The sequence below is a fragment of the Mastacembelus armatus genome, chromosome 7 (genome assembly GCF_900324485.2).
Source record: "Mastacembelus armatus chromosome 7, fMasArm1.2, whole genome shotgun sequence".
Lineage (NCBI taxonomy): Eukaryota > Metazoa > Chordata > Actinopteri > Synbranchiformes > Mastacembelidae > Mastacembelus > Mastacembelus armatus.
In genome coordinates, this window is record NC_046639.1 from 7,145,055 (window position 1) to 7,155,898 (window position 10,844).

A 10,844-nucleotide genomic window follows, 5' to 3' on the forward strand; every position below is an offset into this window, starting at 1 on the left:
TTTGCTTCCCAACTCCACTGCAATTTATTTAAAATATTGTAATTTATACAAAACATCAAATTTTTATTGAGCAAAAAACTGTCAGGAGCTAAAATTGGTATATTCAGACACCCAAAACTTAATGCTCTCTCCTCGAATGATTTTTAAGCAAAAAAAAAAAAATGTTAAAGTTACGTGTAATGAGACTTCACTTTTGAGAAGTAGAAATAAATACAAGAAATCTACCTGTGGACCATGTTCAGTAAGAGTTCATGTCATCCTTTCAACCTCAGTGAAAACCTAAAAGAGGGAAATTCTTTTTCTGAAATGGAGATTTGAAGAAACAGACCAGGGCCCTCTTTATCAAGCATCTCAAAAGCACTCCTAGAATTTGCAGAGACATCATACCACTCGGTACCTTGCATTTTCATTCTTCTTTTGGAAGAATGGGGTAATGCCTTTCTGAGCAACTGTTAATTTAGGGTTAGTATGAGAAACAATGGCTCAGATTTTGTTGCTTTTTGATGTTTTCTTTTCATTAAGTTCTTCTCAGATGAGCTCAACAACAATGAATCACTTTTGAGCTATATTTATTAATTAACCATACTTTGAAAATGCAGCTCCCACTGCTACAACCATAACTATTACAGTCCAAGATTGTAGACCTATTAAAAAACCCTAATCAATGGGATTTACCCGAAGACTGACTCAAATCAAATTTATAACAAAGTAAATGAGAAAACCTAGATTCACTCTAGCACAGCCATAACTGACTTACCACAACTAGTGCTACAACTCCTCTATCTACACATAATTTTCAATATGAAAACTCAAAGCGATACAACCACATCTCCCATTGCAACAGATGACTTTCACAACAACTCCTTATACAACAATCACATCTCCCAGTGACACACCCAGAATTCCTGCCAACATTCAATTGACGAGTGGAAATCATTAACTTAATAATACAGGACCTAAAATAGCCACTAGTGGGCGTAACAATCCTGTGTAATGACAGCTGATTGGTGCTATCTGACAAACCAATGACGACACTAAGCTAGATGAAAAGACATCACCAAATACAATGTAAATTGAGGACACAAATGTCTGAACCACAATTCATGGTAATCCATCACTAGATGCTGAAAAACTGTATTTAAGTCAGTAATAAAGTGTCCAACTTTAGATACAATTATAAAAAGGTATAATAATACTGCTGTCACTATAAGTGCAGTTTTGCTACTGCAAAATCAAATACCATGGTGAAAAACAAAATGTTTTCAGTGAACATTTTACTATAATGTAAAGTAGCAACATTTTTTAGACCTGCCAAATATGTAACTGAAAAGCATTTTGTTATTGCATTAAAAGAAAACATAATCACATGAAAATTACTGCATGTTTCCCTTCAATCATATATATATATATATATATATATATATGAATCATTTTTAGGGTTTCTACATTTCCTTACGTTTATAAGCCCTCTTTTTTTTTTTTTTTGCAAGATAACATAATGGGCAACTTTAGTTCATTAAACATTGTTTTGGGTCAGTCTGTCCACACAGTTAAAGCAGCAAAGAAGCACAACCGAAATGCCTCACATTCATGTTAAGACACTGTGCTGTTCAACACTGGTTGTAAAATGCATAGAAACAACAAAGTAGTAGTATTTAGTTAGTATTTCTAATGCAGCTGAGTGTGTGTGCTATTTGTCTGGTTGTTTATAGTCCTATTATAGAACATGTCTTATGTGATGATGCTGCTGTTTATTATCAATAATTACTTTATTAATGACTGGAAAAATTTTCTTGGGTGTGGGCCTGTTGGTTTTAATTACTGTGTAATCAAATGGTGCATCACAGTACATCATTATAATGTTCTGTGCCAGACATTCCATGACTTTAAGAATTTGTATTTTAGTGTTAGTTAATAAATATAGCTCATGAATGTAAACTTGGTTGGACTAATGACTGTAATTGCTAGTTTCTGTTTCCAGACAACACACCTTGCAAAAACAAATTTTTGCAATGAGTTGCAATGAGAGAGAGGAGAGGGTGGAATTCAATACGCAGCCTCTGAAATGAGATTTTAGCCTCCTTCTCGGTGGCTCGCACGATTTCCAGGATATTGTATCTAATTTGCGGGCATCAGGGAGCCACTATGAATATAGGGGAGACTCACAGAACTCTCGGGAGACGTGGGATGTCTGTGTTTCTTATTTACTGGCGACAGAACTGTAGATTTCACACTTGGACTGGAGTCAGAGTAAGTCTCAAAACTAAGAACTCAAAACCTAAAATTGAGCACTGTGACTTAAGAACCTGAATTTCCATTTGGGGATTAATAAAATGTATCTAATCTTGAATTTTGTATTTATTCTTAATGAATGGAATTGTCTATATAAAAAACCCTGTTTTGAAAGAAAACACTAAAGCTGCTGGTATGGGGTGGTTTCCCATCAGTGTGTAATTGCTTTTTACATTCCAACAATTAAGTAATTATGAAGCCGTACCTAAGTAGTACACGCTTTTATCTGCCTACCTTATTTAACTGCCAGACATCCAGCAATCATCCATCAGTCACAGCAGAGTGACGTCTCATTGTGAGTATCATTTTAACTTATTTAACAACAGTCATTGTTTTTTTCTTTCTGTCTTTAAAATGTGTTTTTAATGGTATTTATATTGTTTTATGTTCTGTTATGATCATGTTGTTATCATTATTAAGCTCAAAGTTGTTCTGTTTCATGACACATGCTACTAACTCATCAGATATACCTGACTAGAAGCACAGAGTAAGCCATTTGGATCAGATCATACCTGATACTCTATGATCTTCTGGGATAACAAACACATAAAGGAATCTGACATTTAAGCAAGAGCTCTACACAGAATGCATATCCATGAGGTTGCAAATATTGTAATTTGGATGTCAAACTAGAATTAAACTAAAATTGAAAATCTTCAGCGTTCTGATCTAAAACTGTTTGAGTGCTCAGTGTGAAAATTGAGTTTATGCTGTTGATTCAACATTTCCATTTCTTCTCTTTTCACCTTTAAAGTAACAACATGTACAAGCTACATCTGATTACAGGTAAGGCACACTGATCAAGTAAATGCTTACTTAAAGGGCCAGTTAGCCCAAACCACAAGTTTGCATCTGTATTGGTATCTAACAATGCAAATAATTTTATTTACCCAAGATGAGGTTTTTTATTTTTTCTAATGTTTGTAATCTGACCTGATAAACTTTGTTGTCAGCCTAATACTGAGCAAGTATCTAATTTCAAAGGTCTCTGTTTGATCATCGCCAGCCCGGGTAAGTTAAAAATATGAATCACAGCCTTAGCCTAAATTACATAGACAACCAAACAATTACATGACAGAAATGACTGGAAAATGCAGAATTTAATGAAATGGAGTAAAAAAAAAAAAAACAATTTTCAATGTCTCAGCCTCTTCATCCAGGCAAGCATGTTACTATGACAGCTTGGCTGATAATGAAACAGAGGACTGTCAGCCAGGTACTGATCTGAACCAGTACACCCATCAGATCTACCCTTTCTCTGATATTAATGATGTGAACGAGCTGGTCCTCAGCAGTGCGACTGTCCTACAATGCAATGAATTCTTTAATGAGCTCAAAACCAGGTCAGACCTTTAACCTGTAAATATTTTGGAAATGATACTATATTTTGTGTTTTGTTAAATAATAATTACAAATTTCTCCCAGCAATCCACAGCTTAGAATCCTGTTGGGGTTTGGTGGCTCGTCCTTCAACACACAAAAGTAAGTTACATACGTGAATATACGTGGGATTTTTTTGTGAGTGTGCAAAGACAACAACACACCTGACTGTGTAGCTTTCACCCTTCATGTGGTATTTTGTGCTTTTCCAACGATGTAGGACAAAGCCAGATGCTGTTTTTTTTTTTTGTTGTTGTTTTTTTTTTTTGTAAAGTGCCTTGAGATTATTATATTGTGCTTGGTGCTAAAAAAATAAAGCTGAAATTAAAATTGGTATTTGTTTATAAAACAAGAGGTATTATAAAATGTATTGTGCCTATCATATATATGTAATTATTGGTCCAGTGAGATAATTCTGTATGAAAGTATGTATAATAGGACATAGTAGCACGTCTATAATGATATTGTTTATCTTAATTATTCTATATCGCAATAGCTTTTAGAATTACTGTGTATTGGATATGGTATAGCCCTGCAATGAACTTGTGACTTGGGTGTACTTCTGCCTTTCACCCAAAGAGAGCTGGGATAGGCTCCAGTAGATCCCTGTGACCCTAATTAGGAATAAGTGAGTATAGATGATGGATGGATGGATGGATATGGTAAATAAGACATAAAGACTCAGAAACAGTTGCCACATCTAAAGACTTTTTTGTGGATTGTAAATTTAAATAATTAATTATATAGTGCTTAAGTCAGTTGACTGGATGTAATTCTGGAATACTTGCATGCACCGTGGGGAGTTGTCCTCTTATTTGGAGTCGAAATTGAGTTTGAAAGGTGGTCAATTGGTATTCTCAATTTCTCTCTTGCTCTTTTTTGTTGTCGTTTATTTTTAAGTTTCTTAAATTCTTGTAGGAAGGTTTTTGGTCTCAATATCCAAAAGAGTCTAAAAGGTCCATCACCTACTACACATACAAGTACATCTAAATATATATTGAGACCTAAACAAGCAGAGGAACTAGAGGAACTACTAACTGTTGTCTCCGTGAAACGTCTAAGGACCCTCCTCTACTACAGTACGTTTGTTTGCTCTGGTGCATCTATTTGGTGCTGAGGGAAATAAGAGAGTAAGGACAGATGAGGTATTCCACTACATTTGATGTAATGAAGTCTTTTCCAGAATGTGTCTGGAACTAGGCTTCTTGGAGTTGTGAGATGGCTGCTTTTGTGCATGGCTTGATGCAGGTGGTGCTATGGCTTCTCTTTAAAGGAGGTTCAGCTTTTTCTGTGGGACCTTTGTCTGTGTCTGTGCATTTTAGCCTGCTGAGTGGAATGTTTTGTCCCAGTAAATTGGATTAGAAGTAGTTGTCAGTGGATGACTGGGGAGACTGTGGCATTTATATTTTGTTGGTGTATAGACTCCTGTGTCTTCTCTGCTGTAAGCTTTTGCGCGCAAGCTTAAAAACAGTCATGCAGCTCTCAAGCTGTTATTGCGTGGAGGCTGGAAACTTAATCCATATACTGCTTTCAGTCTGCTTCAGCTGGGATACCAGGTTGTTTCTGTTAAGTTTGTTAATGGAGTCAAATGTAAGGGTGAGAAACCAAATGCAATAGTGTACTAAACTTTATTCTGAGGATTAGGAAAAGCCACTCCAGGGGGACTAGGGAGAAGTCAACAGAGTGACAGGAGGATAGACATCTAGACAGGCAAGGCCATTAACAGGAGAGGAGGAGAGCTCATGGGAGTTGGAGCTGAGGCAAACAGTGGACTGGAGCTCAGCTGAACTACAGGACACTGGGTCTGATAGACCAGATAAGCTGGCAGGAGATTGGCCTATTTAGGAAAGTAGTGAATGTCCAGATGGAGCAACAGAAAAGGCCAGAGAAAAAAAGATTCCACCAAGAAAATTTGCAAAAGACAGTTAATGGTCAGTAAAAATGAAAATAGACCAGAAAACAAGAAACAAACCAGTATCATGGCATTTTCACTTTACTGCAGCTCTATCTAGTTGGCCCAGCCTTAATTTACTACTACTTGGAAACATTTTACTGTCTTCTGCATCGCTAACTACTTTATATGGTTATATGACTCTTAACAAAGCTTTTTTTTTTTCAAATATTTACCAGATTTAGCAGGATGGTGTCAGAACAACAAAACAGAGCAATGTTCATCCAGTCTGCGATCACACTACTGAGAAAAAGTGGGTTTGATGGGCTCAATGTGGACTTGAGAAACCCTGAAAGAGCAGGACGTCAACCACAGGACAAGCAGAAACTTACACTTTTGTGCAAGGTTAGATTCTGGTTTCTATCGTGGGATTGTTGGAAACATGCCATGTAGATTGTTAAATTCTGTATACTGTCTCACAATACAAAATGCACTTGACTGAGAATCAGCAATGTTTCTCTGCTGCACAGGAGTTCAAAGATGCATTTGTGTCTGAGGGAACAGAAACTAATTGTGACAGATTAATCATAACTGCCAGTGTCTCTGATGGTAAAGCTGACATCAATGCCAGGTATGAAGTTGCAAAGATATAACCAATAAAATTAATCAACTGTAACTCTTGGCAGTATACCCTTGATCATTTGTTACATTTTAGTGAATGTTATCTCCACTGCGTTTTATCAGGTACGTGGATTTCATTAATGTGCTGCCATCTGACTTTTGCGGACACTCAGAAAAAGACACAGGACATCACAACCAGTTGTACCAGGGATCCCAAAACACTAGAGACACAATCTACTCTAACTCTGCAAGTACCAGGATTCAAATCAACTGCCTGAATATCTTGCTTTTCATAGATGCCTTCTCATCCTGATTGTTTTTGTTTTCTCAATATTTTAGGAATATACAACTCAGTACTGTGAAGATGAAGGAGGACGTACGCTAAACCCAAACTACCTCAAATACTGCCCAGTAAATTTGATCTTCAAGAAACGGTGTGACTGCTGTGACTGGACCACAAGTTCCACTACAACCACTTCTGGTACAGTTAATGGAGGTTCCTGTGCTGGAAAGCGTGATGGGGTTTACATCAACCCTAATAACCCAAATTCTTTTTACAACTGTGCCAATGGGATAACCCACATCCAATACTGCCAAACTGGTTTGGTTTTTAGAGAAAGCTGTAAATGCTGTGATTACCCTACAGGCACAACTTCTACAGCAGCCACAACTCCCTCAACCACTGCCTCACCCAGTCCTGACACTGGTAATGGAGGTCCCTGTGCTGGAAAGATTGATGGGGCTTACAACAACCCTAATGACCCAAATTCTTTTTACAACTGTGCCAATGGGATAACCCACATCCAAAACTGCCAAACTGGTTTGGTTTTTAGAGAAAGCTGTAAATGCTGTGATTACCCTACAGGCACAACTTCTACAGCAGCCACAACTCCCTCAACCACTGCTTCACCCAGTTCTGACACTGGTAATGGAGGTCCCTGTGCTGGAAAGATTGATGGGGTTTACACCAACCCTAATGACCCAAATTCTTTTTACAACTGTGCCAATGGGATAACCCACATCCAAAACTGCCAAACTGGTTTGGTTTTTAGAGAAAGCTGTAAATGCTGTGATTACCCTAGAGGCACAACTTCTACAGCAGCCACAACTCCCTCAACCACTGCTTCACCCAGTCCTGACACTGGTAATGGAGGTCCCTGTGCTGGAAAGATTGATGGGGCTTACAACAACCCTAATGACCCAAATTCTTTTTACAACTGTGCCAATGGGATAACCCACATCCAAAACTGCCAAACTGGTTTGGTTTTTAGAGAAAGCTGTAAATGCTGTGATTACCCTACAGGCACAACTTCTACAGCAGCCACAACTCCCTCAACCACTGCTTCACCCAGTCCTGACACTGGTAATGGAGGTCCCTGTGCTGGAAAGAGTGATGGGGTTTACACCAACCCTAATGACCCAAATTCTTTTTACAACTGTGCCAATGGGATAACCCACATCCAATACTGCCAAACTGGTTTGGTTTTTAGAGAAAGCTGTAAATGCTGTGATTACCCTACAGGCACAACTTCTACAGCAGCCACAACTCCCTCAACCACTGCCTCACCCAGTCCTGACACTGGTAATGGAGGTCCCTGTGCTGGAAAGATTGATGGGGCTTACAACAACCCTAATGACCCAAATTCTTTTTACAACTGTGCCAATGGGATAACCCACATCCAAAACTGCCAAACTGGTTTGGTTTTTAGAGAAAGCTGTAAATGCTGTGATTACCCTAGAGGCACAACTTCTACAGCAGCCACAACTCCCTCAACCACTGCTTCACCCAGTCCTGACACTGGTAATGGAGGTCCCTGTGCTGGAAAGATTGATGGGGCTTACAACAACCCTAATGACCCAAATTCTTTTTACAACTGTGCCAATGGGATAACCCACATCCAAAACTGCCAAACTGGTTTGGTTTTTAGAGAAAGCTGTAAATGCTGTGATTACCCTACAGGCACAACTTCTACAGCAGCCACAACTCCCTCAACCACTGCTTCACCCAGTCCTGACACTGGTAATGGAGGTCCCTGTGCTGGAAAGAGTGATGGGGTTTACACCAACCCTAATGACCCAAATTCTTTTTACAACTGTGCCAATGGGATAACCCACATCCAAAACTGCCAAACTGGTTTGGTTTTTAGAGAAAGCTGTAAATGCTGTGATTACCCTACAGGCACAACTTCTACAGCAGCCACAACTCCCTCAACCACTGCTTCACCCAGTTCTGACACTGGTAATGGAGGTCCCTGTGCTGGAAAGAGTGATGGGGTTTACATCAACCCTAATGACCCAAATTCTTTTTACAACTGTGCCAATGGGATAACCCACATCCAAAACTGCCAAACTGGTTTGGTTTTTAGAGAAAGCTGTAAATGCTGTGATTACCCTAGAGGCACAACTTCTACAGCAGCCACAACTCCCTCAACCACTGCTTCATCCAGTCCTGACACTGGTAATGGAGGTCCCTGTGCTGGAAAGATTGATGGGGCTTACAACAACCCTAATGACCCAAATTCTTTTTACAACTGTGCCAATGGGATAACCCACATCCAAAACTGCCAAACTGGTTTGGTTTTTAGAGAAAGCTGTAAATGCTGTGATTACCCTACAGGCACAACTTCTACAGTAGCCACAACTCCCTCAACCACTGCCTCACCCAGTCCTGACACTGGTAATGGAGGTCCCTGTGCTGGAAAGAGTGATGGGGCTTACAACAACCCTAATGACCCAAATTCTTTTTACAACTGTGCCAATGGGATAACCCACATCCAATACTGCCAACCAGGTTTGGTCTTTAGAGAAAGCTGTAAATGCTGTGATTACACTACAGGCATGACTTCTACAACCACCACAGCTCCCACTACCACTACAACTCCCACTACAACCACCACAACTCCCACTACAACCACCACAACTCCCACTACAACCACCACAACTCCCACTACAACCACCAGAATTCCCACGACAACCACCAGAGCTTGCAATACAAAAACCAGAGGTTCGACTACAACCACCACAACTCCCACTACGACCACCACAGCTCCCACTACCACTGAAACTACAACTACAACCACCACAACTCCCACTACAACCACCACAACTCCCACTACAACCACCACAACTCCCACTACAACCACCACAACTCCCTCAACTCCTTCAACCAATTCTGGTACAGCTAGTGGAGGTACCTGTGCTGGAAAGAGTGATGGGGTTTACAACAACCCTAATGACCCAAATTCTTTTTACAACTGTGCCAATGGGATAACCCACATCCAATACTGCCAACCAGGTTTGGTCTTCAAGAAAAGTTGCAATTGCTGTGATTATCCCTAATAATTGATTATGACGCATCACTACTTTTGTGAGAAAAAGGTTTAGAAATTGCTACCCTTGCTCACTTTATGCATCCAGAAATGTCAACCAGGTTTGGTTTTTAAAGAAAGCTGTAAATGCTGTAATTGGGCCTAAACTTTCACATTAAATATCTCCACTGTCCATACATGTTTATTTTTATTAGCAAAGGGGAAGCATTGTCAGAAGTATATATTATCACTGCTACTTTTGACAAGTGCTAACACAGTAATGGTTATGCTTGTTGTATCTATTTAATTGTAGCTGTATATGAACTAATTTGATGTATATGTTATTTTTCTTACCAACCCGATGTGCCTTATTCAGTTATGTATAACATATATGTAAACATGTAAAAATATACAGTTACATATATATCTCATTGTGGGTGTATCTACCACTGTCACATGGATTACATTTGTCAGATGTTGGGTTATATTGAGCTACTGCATGTTTGGATTTGTCTTACATTTTGAAGCAGCTACGTCATAATGCATTTAAATATTGTAAGTCCCTGCGTTTCACCTCAAGTTAGCCGGGATAATTAGCAGGTATAGAAGATGGATGCATGGATGGATGTAAAGTTTCATTAGTACTAGCAAATATTAGAAATTAATAAATAAATTATCCATAGTGTGTTCCATTTGTTTTAAAGTTTGGTTATTCTTCATTGGTTGTTCTTTGTCTATTGAGTGTTTATTAGACAAATTACACAATATAAACAAGCTGACTAAATACCATTGAAGCAAATGAATGATTAAATTAGTGGACACAAGAACAAGACAGACCAACATATTTTATTGAAAGATGAACTATTCTGAAGTAGAAAGGTCTTTTGTGTGTTTTTTTACTTAGACTGTATAGAAATGAGTTCCTTCAAGTTTCATGTTAGACAACAGAACCAGGACTCTTTGTGAAGCAACAAGAATCTGCTGATACTTTTGTGATTTTATTAACAAAAACAAACAAAATAAGATTACGCTTTGGTCATTGCTATAATGGCCTATGCATATATTCATGAGACATTATGCATGTCATGAATGAAATGAGACTGACACCACAAATCATAAACAATCTTGTAACTTCTGACCTCAGTAGTGAACTACATTGTTTTATTAGCAGGACTGAGGTGATCATAAAGATGATTAAGTCAGAAGAGTGTCAAATATGGCAATGACCTCTTTACACCTCATGAACCAGCCTAAATGTTATAGCTAGATAAAAACAGTTGTAGTCAATCTGAAAATCCAGTACTTACAATTTGAATAAACACAAATATTAGGTCTGAGCTCCCCAAAATTGT

General features: G+C 38.6%; 1 protein-coding gene across 1 annotated transcript; it reads left to right on the plus strand.

The window, feature by feature from the left end:
* Positions 1-2,142: 2,142 nt before the first annotated feature.
* On the plus strand, positions 2,143-10,182 carry LOC113145155 (mucin-2-like). The gene is made up of 10 exons (XM_026331555.1): positions 2,143-2,250; positions 2,543-2,587; positions 3,047-3,078; positions 3,277-3,303; positions 3,440-3,635; positions 3,718-3,774; positions 5,803-5,968; positions 6,094-6,194; positions 6,308-6,431; positions 6,524-10,182. Exons 3-10 carry the CDS (start codon positions 3,054-3,056, stop codon positions 9,521-9,523), a joined length of 3,696 nt encoding a protein of 1,231 aa, XP_026187340.1. The 5' UTR covers positions 2,143-2,250; positions 2,543-2,587; positions 3,047-3,053; the 3' UTR covers positions 9,524-10,182.
* The last annotated feature ends 662 nt before the right edge of the window (positions 10,183-10,844 follow it).

Excerpts from the sequence above, each read along its gene's own strand:
- LOC113145155 (XM_026331555.1), top strand. The coding sequence starts at position 3,054 with ATGTACAAGCTACATCTGATTACAG. Across the intron at positions 3,636-3,717 it reads TTTAATGAGCTCAAAACCAG|CAATCCACAGCTTAGAATCC; the intron begins GTCAGACCTTTA and ends AATTTCTCCCAG. Across the intron at positions 6,195-6,307 it reads AAAGCTGACATCAATGCCAG|GTACGTGGATTTCATTAATG; the intron begins GTATGAAGTTGC and ends GCGTTTTATCAG.